At 37.3% G+C, this 16,081-nt stretch overlaps 1 protein-coding gene across 1 annotated transcript in view; it reads right to left on the reverse strand.

The window, feature by feature from the left end:
- Positions 1 to 16,081, reverse strand: part of LOC129842126 (transducin-like enhancer protein 3-B) — a 173,158-nt gene that overhangs the window by 52,432 nt on the left and 104,645 nt on the right. Inside the window, exons 10-11 of the mRNA XM_055910526.1 lie at positions 11,788 to 11,904; positions 11,426 to 11,476 (exon numbers count right to left, since the gene is read on the reverse strand). Of these exons, the coding sequence (XP_055766501.1) occupies positions 11,426 to 11,476; positions 11,788 to 11,904 (168 nt within the window). The remainder of the gene's footprint in view (positions 1 to 11,425; positions 11,477 to 11,787; positions 11,905 to 16,081) is intronic.

Here is a 16,081-nt window from a genome sequence, read left to right on the forward strand (position 1 = left end):
ATTAATACACCTGTATGTTGTTATTAGTATAGACTACTGAGTATCACACCTGTATTAATACACCTGTATGTTGTTATTAGTATAGACTACTGAGTATCACACCTGTATTAATACACCTGTATGTTGTTATTAGTATAGACTACTGAGTATCACACCTGTATTAATACACCTGTATGTTGTTATTAGTATAGACTACTGAGTATCACACCTGTATTAATACACCTGTATGTTGTTATTAGTATAGACTACTGAGTATCACACCTGTATTAATACACCTGTATGTTGTTATTAGTATAGACTACTGAGTATCACACCTGTATTAATACACCTGTATGTTGTTATTAGTATAGACTACTGAGTATCACACCTGTATTAATACACCTGTATGTTGTTATTAGTATAGACTACTGAGTATCACACCTGTATTAATACACCTGTATGTTGTTATTAGTATAGACTACTGAGTATCACACCTGTATTAATACACCTGTATGTTGTTATTAGTATAGACTACTGAGTATCACACCTGTATTAATACACCTGTATGTTGTTATTAGTATAGACTACTGAGTATCACACCTGTATTAATACACCTGTATGTTGTTATTAGTATAGACTACTGAGTATCACACCTGTATTAATACACCTGTATGTTGTTATTAGTATAGACTACTGAGTATCACACCTGTATTAATACACCTGTATGTTGTTATTAGTATAGACTACTGAGTATCACACCTGTATTAATACACCTGTATGTTGTTATTAGTATAGACTACTGAGTATCACACCTGTATTAATACACCTGTATGTTGTTATTAGTATAGACTACTGAGTATCACACCTGTATTAATACACCTGTATGTTGTTATTAGTATAGACTACTGAGTATCACACCTGTATTAATACACCTGTATGTTGTTATTAGTATAGACTACTGAGTATCACACCTGTATTAATACACCTGTATGTTGTTATTAGTATAGACTACTGAGTATCACACCTGTATTAATACACCTGTATGTTGTTATTAGTATAGACTACTGAGTATCACACCTGTATTAATACACCTGTATGTTGTTATTAGTATAGACTACTGAGTATCACACCTGTATTAATACACCTGTATGTTGTTATTAGTATAGACTACTGAGTATCACACCTGTATTAATACACCTGTATGTTGTTATTAGTATAGACTACTGAGTATCACACCTGTATTAATACACCTGTATGTTGTTATTAGTATAGACTACTGAGTATCACACCTGTATTAATACACCTGTATGTTGTTATTAGTATAGACTACTGAGTATCACACCTGTATTAATACACCTGTATGTTGTTATTAGTATAGACTACTGAGTATCACACCTGTATTAATACACCTGTATGTTGTTATTAGTATAGACTACTGAGTATCACACCTGTATTAATACACCTGTATGTTGTTATTAGTATAGACTACTGAGTATCACACCTGTATTAATACACCTGTATGTTGTTATTAGTATAGACTACTGAGTATCACACCTGTATTAATACACCTGTATGTTGTTATTAGTATAGACTACTGAGTATCACACCTGTATTAATACACCTGTATGTTGTTATTAGTATAGACTACTGAGTATCACACCTGTATTAATACACCTGTATGTTGTTATTAGTATAGACTACTGAGTATCACACCTGTATTAATACACCTGTATGTTGTTATTAGTATAGACTACTGAGTATCACACCTGTATTAATACACCTGTATGTTGTTATTAGTATAGACTACTGAGTATCACACCTGTATTAATACACCTGTATGTTGTTATTAGTATAGACTACTGAGTATCACACCTGTATTAATACACCTGTATGTTGTTATTAGTATAGACTACTGAGTATCACACCTGTATTAATACACCTGTATGTTGTTATTAGTATAGACTACTGAGTATCACACCTGTATTAATACACCTGTATGTTGTTATTAGTATAGACTACTGAGTATCACACCTGTATTAATACACCTGTATGTTGTTATTAGTATAGACTACTGAGTATCACACCTGTATTAATACACCTGTATGTTGTTATTAGTATAGACTACTGAGTATCACACCTGTATTAATACACCTGTATGTTGTTATTAGTATAGACTACTGAGTATCACACCTGTATTAATACACCTGTATGTTGTTATTAGTATAGACTACTGAGTATCACACCTGTATTAATACACCTGTATGTTGTTATTAGTATAGACTACTGAGTATCACACCTGTATTAATACACCTGTATGTTGTTATTAGTATAGACTACTGAGTATCACACCTGTATTAATACACCTGTATGTTGTTATTAGTATAGACTACTGAGTATCACACCTGTATTAATACACCTGTATGTTGTTATTAGTATAGACTACTGAGTATCACACCTGTATTAATACACCTGTATGTTGTTATTAGTATAGACTACTGAGTATCACACCTGTATTAATACACCTGTATGTTGTTATTAGTATAGACTACTGAGTATCACACCTGTATTAATACACCTGTATGTTGTTATTAGTATAGACTACTGAGTATCACACCTGTATTAATACACCTGTATGTTGTTATTAGTATAGACTACTGAGTATCACACCTGTATTAATACACCTGTATGTTGTTATTAGTATAGACTACTGAGTATCACACCTGTATTAATACACCTGTATGTTGTTATTAGTATAGACTACTGAGTATCACACCTGTATTAATACACCTGTATGTTGTTATTAGTATAGACTACTGAGTATCACACCTGTATTAATACACCTGTATGTTGTTATTAGTATAGACTACTGAGTATCACACCTGTATTAATACACCTGTATGTTGTTATTAGTATAGACTACTGAGTATCACACCTGTATTAATACACCTGTATGTTGTTATTAGTATAGACTACTGAGTATCACACCTGTATTAATACACCTGTATGTTGTTATTAGTATAGACTACTGAGTATCACACCTGTATTAATACACCTGTATGTTGTTATTAGTATAGACTACTGAGTATCACACCTGTATTAATACACCTGTATGTTGTTATTAGTATAGACTACTGAGTATCACACCTGTATTAATACACCTGTATGTTGTTATTAGTATAGACTACTGAGTATCACACCTGTATTAATACACCTGTATGTTGTTATTAGTATAGACTACTGAGTATCACACCTGTATTAATACACCTGTATGTTGTTATTAGTATAGACTACTGAGTATCACACCTGTATTAATACACCTGTATGTTGTTATTAGTATAGACTACTGAGTATCACACCTGTATTAATACACCTGTATGTTGTTATTAGTATAGACTACTGAGTATCACACCTGTATTAATACACCTGTATGTTGTTATTAGTATAGACTACTGAGTATCACACCTGTATTAATACACCTGTATGTTGTTATTAGTATAGACTACTGAGTATCACACCTGTATTAATACACCTGTATGTTGTTATTAGTATAGACTACTGAGTATCACACCTGTATTAATACACCTGTATGTTGTTATTAGTATAGACTACTGAGTATCACACCTGTATTAATACACCTGTATGTTGTTATTAGTATAGACTACTGAGTATCACACCTGTATTAATACACCTGTATGTTGTTATTAGTATAGACTACTGAGTATCACACCTGTATTAATACACCTGTATGTTGTTATTAGTATAGACTACTGAGTATCACACCTGTATTAATACACCTGTATGTTGTTATTAGTATAGACTACTGAGTATCACACCTGTATTAATACACCTGTATGTTGTTATTAGTATAGACTACTGAGTATCACACCTGTATTAATACACCTGTATGTTGTTATTAGTATAGACTACTGAGTATCACACCTGTATTAATACACCTGTATGTTGTTATTAGTATAGACTACTGAGTATCACACCTGTATTAATACACCTGTATGTTGTTATTAGTATAGACTACTGAGTATCACACCTGTATTAATACACCTGTATGTTGTTATTAGTATAGACTACTGAGTATCACACCTGTATTAATACACCTGTATGTTGTTATTAGTATAGACTACTGAGTATCACACCTGTATTAATACACCTGTATGTTGTTATTAGTATAGACTACTGAGTATCACACCTGTATTAATACACCTGTATGTTGTTATTAGTATAGACTACTGAGTATCACACCTGTATTAATACACCTGTATGTTGTTATTAGTATAGACTACTGAGTATCACACCTGTATTAATACACCTGTATGTTGTTATTAGTATAGACTACTGAGTATCACACCTGTATTAATACACCTGTATGTTGTTATTAGTATAGACTACTGAGTATCACACCTGTATTAATACACCTGTATGTTGTTATTAGTATAGACTACTGAGTATCACACCTGTATTAATACACCTGTATGTTGTTATTAGTATAGACTACTGAGTATCACACCTGTATTAATACACCTGTATGTTGTTATTAGTATAGACTACTGAGTATCACACCTGTATTAATACACCTGTATGTTGTTATTAGTATAGACTACTGAGTATCACACCTGTATTAATACACCTGTATGTTGTTATTAGTATAGACTACTGAGTATCACACCTGTATTAATACACCTGTATGTTGTTATTAGTATAGACTACTGAGTATCACACCTGTATTAATACACCTGTATGTTGTTATTAGTATAGACTACTGAGTATCACACCTGTATTAATACACCTGTATGTTGTTATTAGTATAGACTACTGAGTATCACACCTGTATTAATACACCTGTATGTTGTTATTAGTATAGACTACTGAGTATCACACCTGTATTAATACACCTGTATGTTGTTATTAGTATAGACTACTGAGTATCACACCTGTATTAATACACCTGTATGTTGTTATTAGTATAGACTACTGAGTATCACACCTGTATTAATACACCTGTATGTTGTTATTAGTATAGACTACTGAGTATCACACCTGTATTAATACACCTGTATGTTGTTATTAGTATAGACTACTGAGTATCACACCTGTATTAATACACCTGTATGTTGTTATTAGTATAGACTACTGAGTATCACACCTGTATTAATACACCTGTATGTTGTTATTAGTATAGACTACTGAGTATCACACCTGTATTAATACACCTGTATGTTGTTATTAGTATAGACTACTGAGTATCACACCTGTATTAATACACCTGTATGTTGTTATTAGTATAGACTACTGAGTATCACACCTGTATTAATACACCTGTATGTTGTTATTAGTATAGACTACTGAGTATCACACCTGTATTAATACACCTGTATGTTGTTATTAGTATAGACTACTGAGTATCACACCTGTATTAATACACCTGTATGTTGTTATTAGTATAGACTACTGAGTATCACACCTGTATTAATACACCTGTATGTTGTTATTAGTATAGACTACTGAGTATCACACCTGTATTAATACACCTGTATGTTGTTATTAGTATAGACTACTGAGTATCACACCTGTATTAATACACCTGTATGTTGTTATTAGTATAGACTACTGAGTATCACACCTGTATTAATACACCTGTATGTTGTTATTAGTATAGACTACTGAGTATCACACCTGTATTAATACACCTGTATGTTGTTATTAGTATAGACTACTGAGTATCACACCTGTATTAATACACCTGTATGTTGTTATTAGTATAGACTACTGAGTATCACACCTGTATTAATACACCTGTATGTTGTTATTAGTATAGACTACTGAGTATCACACCTGTATTAATACACCTGTATGTTGTTATTAGTATAGACTACTGAGTATCACACCTGTATTAATACACCTGTATGTTGTTATTAGTATAGACTACTGAGTATCACACCTGTATTAATACACCTGTATGTTGTTATTAGTATAGACTACTGAGTATCACACCTGTATTAATACACCTGTATGTTGTTATTAGTATAGACTACTGAGTATCACACCTGTATTAATACACCTGTATGTTGTTATTAGTATAGACTACTGAGTATCACACCTGTATTAATACACCTGTATGTTGTTATTAGTATAGACTACTGAGTATCACACCTGTATTAATACACCTGTATGTTGTTATTAGTATAGACTACTGAGTATCACACCTGTATTAATACACCTGTATGTTGTTATTAGTATAGACTACTGAGTATCACACCTGTATTAATACACCTGTATGTTGTTATTAGTATAGACTACTGAGTATCACACCTGTATTAATACACCTGTATGTTGTTATTAGTATAGACTACTGAGTATCACACCTGTATTAATACACCTGTATGTTGTTATTAGTATAGACTACTGAGTATCACACCTGTATTAATACACCTGTATGTTGTTATTAGTATAGACTACTGAGTATCACACCTGTATTAATACACCTGTATGTTGTTATTAGTATAGACTACTGAGTATCACACCTGTATTAATACACCTGTATGTTGTTATTAGTATAGACTACTGAGTATCACACCTGTATTAATACACCTGTATGTTGTTATTAGTATAGACTACTGAGTATCACACCTGTATTAATACACCTGTATGTTGTTATTAGTATAGACTACTGAGTATCACACCTGTATTAATACACCTGTATGTTGTTATTAGTATAGACTACTGAGTATCACACCTGTATTAATACACCTGTATGTTGTTATTAGTATAGACTACTGAGTATCACACCTGTATTAATACACCTGTATGTTGTTATTAGTATAGACTACTGAGTATCACACCTGTATTAATACACCTGTATGTTGTTATTAGTATAGACTACTGAGTATCACACCTGTATTAATACACCTGTATGTTGTTATTAGTATAGACTACTGAGTATCACACCTGTATTAATACACCTGTATGTTGTTATTAGTATAGACTACTGAGTATCACACCTGTATTAATACACCTGTATGTTGTTATTAGTATAGACTACTGAGTATCACACCTGTATTAATACACCTGTATGTTGTTATTAGTATAGACTACTGAGTATCACACCTGTATTAATACACCTGTATGTTGTTATTAGTATAGACTACTGAGTATCACACCTGTATTAATACACCTGTATGTTGTTATTAGTATAGACTACTGAGTATCACACCTGTATTAATACACCTGTATGTTGTTATTAGTATAGACTACTGAGTATCACACCTGTATTAATACACCTGTATGTTGTTATTAGTATAGACTACTGAGTATCACACCTGTATTAATACACCTGTATGTTGTTATTAGTATAGACTACTGAGTATCACACCTGTATTAATACACCTGTATGTTGTTATTAGTATAGACTACTGAGTATCACACCTGTATTAATACACCTGTATGTTGTTATTAGTATAGACTACTGAGTATCACACCTGTATTAATACACCTGTATGTTGTTATTAGTATAGACTACTGAGTATCACACCTGTATTAATACACCTGTATGTTGTTATTAGTATAGACTACTGAGTATCACACCTGTATTAATACACCTGTATGTTGTTATTAGTATAGACTACTGAGTATCACACCTGTATTAATACACCTGTATGTTGTTATTAGTATAGACTACTGAGTATCACACCTGTATTAATACACCTGTATGTTGTTATTAGTATAGACTACTGAGTATCACACCTGTATTAATACACCTGTATGTTGTTATTAGTATAGACTACTGAGTATCACACCTGTATTAATACACCTGTATGTTGTTATTAGTATAGACTACTGAGTATCACACCTGTATTAATACACCTGTATGTTGTTATTAGTATAGACTACTGAGTATCACACCTGTATTAATACACCTGTATGTTGTTATTAGTATAGACTACTGAGTATCACACCTGTATTAATACACCTGTATGTTGTTATTAGTATAGACTACTGAGTATCACACCTGTATTAATACACCTGTATGTTGTTATTAGTATAGACTACTGAGTATCACACCTGTATTAATACACCTGTATGTTGTTATTAGTATAGACTACTGAGTATCACACCTGTATTAATACACCTGTATGTTGTTATTAGTATAGACTACTGAGTATCACACCTGTATTAATACACCTGTATGTTGTTATTAGTATAGACTACTGAGTATCACACCTGTATTAATACACCTGTATGTTGTTATTAGTATAGACTACTGAGTATCACACCTGTATTAATACACCTGTATGTTGTTATTAGTATAGACTACTGAGTATCACACCTGTATTAATACACCTGTATGTTGTTATTAGTATAGACTACTGAGTATCACACCTGTATTAATACACCTGTATGTTGTTATTAGTATAGACTACTGAGTATCACACCTGTATTAATACACCTGTATGTTGTTATTAGTATAGACTACTGAGTATCACACCTGTATTAATACACCTGTATGTTGTTATTAGTATAGACTACTGAGTATCACACCTGTATTAATACACCTGTATGTTGTTATTAGTATAGACTACTGAGTATCACACCTGTATTAATACACCTGTATGTTGTTATTAGTATAGACTACTGAGTATCACACCTGTATTAATACACCTGTATGTTGTTATTAGTATAGACTACTGAGTATCACACCTGTATTAATACACCTGTATGTTGTTATTAGTATAGACTACTGAGTATCACACCTGTATTAATACACCTGTATGTTGTTATTAGTATAGACTACTGAGTATCACACCTGTATTAATACACCTGTATGTTGTTATTAGTATAGACTACTGAGTATCACACCTGTATTAATACACCTGTATGTTGTTATTAGTATAGACTACTGAGTATCACACCTGTATTAATACACCTGTATGTTGTTATTAGTATAGACTACTGAGTATCACACCTGTATTAATACACCTGTATGTTGTTATTAGTATAGACTACTGAGTATCACACCTGTATTAATACACCTGTATGTTGTTATTAGTATAGACTACTGAGTATCACACCTGTATTAATACACCTGTATGTTGTTATTAGTATAGACTACTGAGTATCACACCTGTATTAATACACCTGTATGTTGTTATTAGTATAGACTACTGAGTATCACACCTGTATTAATACACCTGTATGTTGTTATTAGTATAGACTACTGAGTATCACACCTGTATTAATACACCTGTATGTTGTTATTAGTATAGACTACTGAGTATCACACCTGTATTAATACACCTGTATGTTGTTATTAGTATAGACTACTGAGTATCACACCTGTATTAATACACCTGTATGTTGTTATTAGTATAGACTACTGAGTATCACACCTGTATTAATACACCTGTATGTTGTTATTAGTATAGACTACTGAGTATCACACCTGTATTAATACACCTGTATGTTGTTATTAGTATAGACTACTGAGTATCACACCTGTATTAATACACCTGTATGTTGTTATTAGTATAGACTACTGAGTATCACACCTGTATTAATACACCTGTATGTTGTTATTAGTATAGACTACTGAGTATCACACCTGTATTAATACACCTGTATGTTGTTATTAGTATAGACTACTGAGTATCACACCTGTATTAATACACCTGTATGTTGTTATTAGTATAGACTACTGAGTATCACACCTGTATTAATACACCTGTATGTTGTTATTAGTATAGACTACTGAGTATCACACCTGTATTAATACACCTGTATGTTGTTATTAGTATAGACTACTGAGTATCACACCTGTATTAATACACCTGTATGTTGTTATTAGTATAGACTACTGAGTATCACACCTGTATTAATACACCTGTATGTTGTTATTAGTATAGACTACTGAGTATCACACCTGTATTAATACACCTGTATGTTGTTATTAGTATAGACTACTGAGTATCACACCTGTATTAATACACCTGTATGTTGTTATTAGTATAGACTACTGAGTACCACACCTGTATTAATACACCTGTATGTTGTTATTAGTATAGACTACTGAGTATCACACCTGTAGTAATACACCTGTATGTTGTTATTAGTATAGACTACTGAGTATCACACCTTTAGTAATACACCTGTATGTTGTTATTAGTATAGACTACTGAGTATCACACCTGTATTAATACACCTGTATGTTGTTATTAGTATAGACTACTGAGTATCACACCTGTATTAATACACCTGTATGTTGTTATTAGTATAGACTACTGAGTATCACACCTGTATGTTGTTATTAGTATAGACTACTGAGTATCACACCTGTATTAATACACCTGTATGTTGTTATTAGTATAGACTACTGAGTATCACACCTGTATTAATACACCTGTATGTTGTTATTAGTATAGACTACTGAGTATCACACCTGTATTAATACACCTGTATGTTGTTATTAGTATAGACTACTGAGTATCACACCTGTATTAATACACCTGTATGTTGTTATTAGTATAGACTACTGAGTATCACACCTGTATTAATACACCTGTATGTTGTTATTAGTATAGACTACTGAGTATCACACCTGTATTAATACACCTGTATGTTGTTATTAGTATAGACTACTGAGTATCACACCTGTATTAATACACCTGTATGTTGTTATTAGTATAGACTACTGAGTATCACACCTGTATTAATACACCTGTATGTTGTTATTAGTATAGACTACTGAGTATCACACCTGTATTAATACACCTGTATGTTGTTATTAGTATAGACTACTGAGTATCACACCTGTATTTATACACCTGTATGTTGTTATTAGTATAGACTACTGAGTTTCACACCTGTATTAATACACCTGTATGTTGTTATTAGTGTAGACTACTGAGTATCACACCTGTAGTAATACACCTGTATGTTGTTATTATAGACTACTGAGTATCACACCTGTATTAATACACCTGTATGTTGTTATTAGTATAGACTACTGAGTATCACACCTGTATTAATACACCTGTATGTTGTTATTAGTATAGACTACTGAGTATCACACCTGTATTAACACACCTGTATGTTGTTATTAGTGTAGACTACTGAGTATCACACCTGTATTAATACACCTGTATGTTGTTATTAGTATAGACTACTGAGTATCACACCTGTATGTTGTTATTAGTATAGACTACTGAGTATCACACCTGTATGTTGTTATTAGTATAGACTACTGAGTATTACACCTGTATTAATACACCTGTATGTTGTTATTAGTATAGACTACTGAGTATTACACCTGTATTAATACACCTGTATGTTATTAGTATAGACTACTGAGTATCACACCTGTATTAATACACCTGTATGTTGTTATTAGTGTAGACTACTGAGTATCACACCTGTATTTATACACCTGTATGTTGCTCACCTCATTGGACACATCTACGACCAGGTCATCACTCTTATCTCCATCACTGTCCTAAGGAGGAACATTGGAGAAACAGTCAAAATGACATGAAATTACCTTTCTATAAAACAGCACATCTACAGTATTTGTTCTGTGTCTGTCAATAGTCCTGAATCGCCAATCAACCCCAGCCCCTGAACACTACTGTAGATCTGACGATTGGATTGGTGTAAACAATGTGGTCATAGCTCCATCTTGCCCTCTGATAGGCCAGCTGGAATTGTTGCCATATTGCATACACCTATTCAGCCCTCTCAGATCTAGTGCCTAGGGGGCTAGGAGCTAGGGGTTATGGGTCGATATATGGGACTGAGAGGACTTACGTATCTGCTCATACTGTCCTTCTCGTCCACTTTGCGTTTCTTAGAGTCCAGACTGTAGTCGGAGGAGCTGTGTTTCTCACTGGCTGCCCTCAAGCTGTCGGTCGGGGAGACGTTATTCTGGAAGAACATTTAACATCCAAGTGATAATTCTGTCTTTAAAATATGTTAATCCACATTTGCTGTTCACACTTTGACACGTTCATCTGCTTTCTATAAAATGATTAAGGAGAGATGAGGTTTGTACTGTAATCCCTGGGTTTAACCCAGAAAGGGTTACTGAGTATCACACTGGTAGTTTCACGCTGCTGCCACAGGGATTAACACCACATGTAGCCTAGGAGTTAAAGCGATGGGCCAGTAACCCAAATGTTGCTGGATAGAAAACCCCAAAAAACTGTCATGGTAAGAATCTGTAGTTCTGCACCCGAGCAAGGCAGTTAACCCACCGTTCCCCTGAACAAGGCAGTTAACCCACCGTTCCCCTGAACAAGGCAGTTAACCCACTGTTCCCCTGAACAAGGCAGTTAACCCACTGTTCCCCTGAACAAGGCAGTTAACCCACCGTTCCCCTGAACAAGGCAGTTAACCCACCGTTCCCCTGAACAAGGCAGTTAACCCACCGTTCCCCTGAACAAGGCAGTTAACCCACCGTTCCCCTGAACAAGGCAGTTAACCCACCGTTCCCCTGAACAAGGCAGTTAACCCACTGTTCCCCTGAACAAGGCTGTTAACCCACTGTTCCCCTGAACAAGGCAGTTAACCCACTGTTCCCCTGAACAAGGCAGTTAACCCACTGTTCCCCAGAACAAGGCAGTTAACCCACTGTTCCCCAGAACAAGGCAGTTAACCCACTGTTCCCCAGAACAAGGCAGTTAACCCACTGTTCCCCTGAGCAAGGCAGTTAACCCACTGTTCCCCTGAACAAGGCTGTTAACCCACTGTTCCCCTGAACAAGGCAGTTAACCCACTGTTCCCCTGAACAAGGCAGTTAACCCACTGTTCCCCTGAACAAGGCAGTTAACCCACCGTTCCCCTGAACAAGGCAGTTAACCCACCGTTCCCCTGAACAAGGCAGTTAACCCCACTGTCCCCCTGAACAAGGCAGTTAACCCACTGTTCCCCAGAACAAGGCAGTTAACCCACCGTTCCCCTGAACAAGGCAGTTAACCCACCGTTCCCCTGAACAAGGCAGTTAACCCACCGTTCCCCTGAACAAGGCAGTTAACCCACTGTTCCCCTGAACAAGGCAGTTAACCCACCGTTCCCCTGAACAAGGCAGTTAACCCACCGTTCCCCTGAACAAGGCAGTTAACCCACTGTTCCCCTGAACAAGGCAGTTAACCCACTGTTCCCCTGAACAAGGCAGTTAACCCACTGTTCCCCTGAACAAGGCAGTTAACCCACTGTTCCCCTGAACAAGGCAGTTAACCCACTGTTCCCCTGAACAAGGCAGTTAACCCACTGTTCCCTAGAACAAGGCAGTTAACCCACTGTTCCCCAGAACAAGGCAGTTAACCCACTGTTCCCCTGAGCAAGGCAGTTAACCCACTGTTCCCCTGAACAAGGCTGTTAACCCACTGTTCCCCTGAACAAGGCAGTTAACCCACTGTTCCCCTGAACAAGGCAGTTAACCCACTGTTCCCCTGAGCAAGGGCAGTTAACCCACTGTTCCCCTGAACAAGGCAGTTAACCCACTGTTCCCCTGAACAAGGCAGTTAACCCACTGTTCCCCAGAACAAGGCAGTTAACCCACTGTTCCCCTGAACAAGGCAGTTAACCCACTGTTCCCCTGAACAAGGCAGTTAACCCACTGTTCCCCTGAACAAGGCAGTTAATCCACTGTTCCCCTGAACAAGGCAGTTAACCCACTGTTCCCCTGAGCAAGGGCAGTTAACCCACTGTTCCCCAGAACAAGGCAGTTAACCCACTGTTCCCCTGAACAAGGCAGTGTTCCCCTGAGCAAGGCAGTTAACCCACTGTTCTCTGGGTGCCGAAGACGTGGATGTTGATTAAGGCAGCAACCCCCCCCCCCCGCACCTCTCTGATTCAGTTGGGTTAAGACACATTTCAGTTGAATACATTCAGTTGTACAACTGAGTAGGTATCCCCCTTTCCCCTTTCACACACTCTCTCTCTTCCTCTCCCTTTCCTACAGCAGAGCGGACTGTACATTCATTACAATTAAAGAAAAGACTTGGACTATATATTACAGGATTTATCTGGTCCCCCTAAATTATTATCTAGGGACGAGAGGAGGGACGAGGAGGGACGAGAGGAGGGACGAGAGGAGGGACGAGACGAGGGACGAGAGGAGGGACGAGAGGAGGGACGAGAGCTTCTGAAAACAAGCTGCCCCCATTCTGTTGTTTAGGACAAGCTGATGTTATGGTGGTGTTTGGTCCCTACACTAGGCTTTTAATCCATCTGAGGCATCTGGGATTGGTGGTGTTTGGTCCCTACACTAGGCTTTTAATCCATCTGAGGCATCTGGGATTGGTGGTGTTTGGTCCCTACACTAGGCTTTTAATCCATCTGAGGCATCTGGGATTGGTGGTGTTTGGTCCCTACGGCTTTTAATCCATCTGAGGCATCTGGGATTGGTGGTGTTTGGTCCCTACACTAGGCTTTTAATCCATCTGAGGCATCTGGGATTGGTGGTGTTTGGTCCCTACACGAGGCTTTTAATCCATCTGAGGCATCTGGGATTGGTGGTGTTTGGTCCCTACACTAGGCTTTTAATCCATCTGAGGCATCTGGGATTGGTGGTGTTTGGTCCCTACACGAGGCTTTTAATCCATCTGAGGCATCTGGGATTGGTGGTGTTTGGTCCCTGCACGAGGCTTTTAATCCATCTGAGGCATCTGGGATTGGTGGTGTTTGGTCCCTACACGAGGCTTTTAATCCATCTGAGGCATCTGGGATTGGTGGTGTTTGGTCCCTACACGAGGCTTTTAATCCATCTGAGGCATCTGGGATTGGTGGTGTTTGGTCCCTACACTAGGCTTTTAATCCATCTGAGGCATCTGGGATTGGTGGTGTTTGGTCCCTACACGAGGCTTTTAATCCATCTGAGGCATCTGGGATTGGTGGTGTTTGGTCCCTACACGAGGCTTTTAATCCATCTGCGGCATCTGGGATTGGTGGTGTTTGGCCCCTACACTAGGCTTTTAATCCATCTGATGCATCTGGGATTGGTGGTGTTTGGTCCCTACACAAGGCTTTTAATCCATCTGAGGCATCTGGGATTGGTGGTGTTTGGACCCTACACGAGGCTTTTAATCCATCTGAGGCATCTGGGATTGGTGGTGTTTGGTCCCTACACTAGGCTTTTAATCCATCTGATGCATCTGGGATTGGTGGTGTTTGGTCCCTACGGCTTTTAATCCATCTGAGGCATCTGGGATTGGTGGTGTTTGGTCCCTACACGAGGCTTTTAATCCATCTGAGGCATCTGGGATTGGTGGTGTTTGGTCCCTACACGAGGCTTTTAATCCATCTGAGGCATCTGGGATTGGTGGTGTTTGGTCCCTACGGCTTTTAATCCATCTGAGGCATCTGGGATTGGTGGTGTTTGGTACCTACACGAGGCTTTTAATCCATCTGAAGCATCTGGGATTGGTGGTGTTTGGTCCCTACACGAGGCTTTTAATCCATCTGCGGCATCTGGGATTGGTGGTGTTTGGCCCCTACACTAGGCTTTTAATCCATCTGATGCATCTGGGATTGGTGGTGTTTGGTCCCTACACAAGGCTTTTAATCCATCTGAGGCATCTGGGATTGGTGGTGTTTGGTCCCTACACGAGGCTTTTAATCCATCTGAAGCATCTGGGATTGGTGGTGTTTGGTCCCTACACGAGGCTTTTAATCCATCTGAGCCATCTGGGATTGGTGGTGTTTGGTCCCTACACGAGGCTTTGATTCCATCTGAGGCATCTGGGATCGGTGGTGTTTGGTCCCTACACGAGGCTTTTAATCCATCTGAGGCATCTGGGATTGGTGGTGTTTGGTCCCTACACGAGGCTTTTAATCCATCTGAGGCATCTGGGATTGGTGGTGTTTGGTCCCTACACGAGGCTTTTAATCCATCTGAAGCATCTGGGATCGGTGGTGTTTGGTCCCTCCACGAGGCTTTTAATCCATCTGAGGCATCTGGGATTGGTGGTGTTTGGTCCCTACACGAGGCTTTTAATCCATCTGAGGCATCTGGGATTGGTGGTGTTTGGTCCCTACACGAGGCTTTTAATCCATCTGCGGCATCTGGGATTGGTGGTGTTTGGCCCCTACACTAGGCTTT

This window comes from Salvelinus fontinalis, unplaced genomic scaffold, assembly GCF_029448725.1.
Source record: "Salvelinus fontinalis isolate EN_2023a unplaced genomic scaffold, ASM2944872v1 scaffold_0015, whole genome shotgun sequence".
NCBI lineage: Eukaryota > Metazoa > Chordata > Actinopteri > Salmoniformes > Salmonidae > Salvelinus > Salvelinus fontinalis.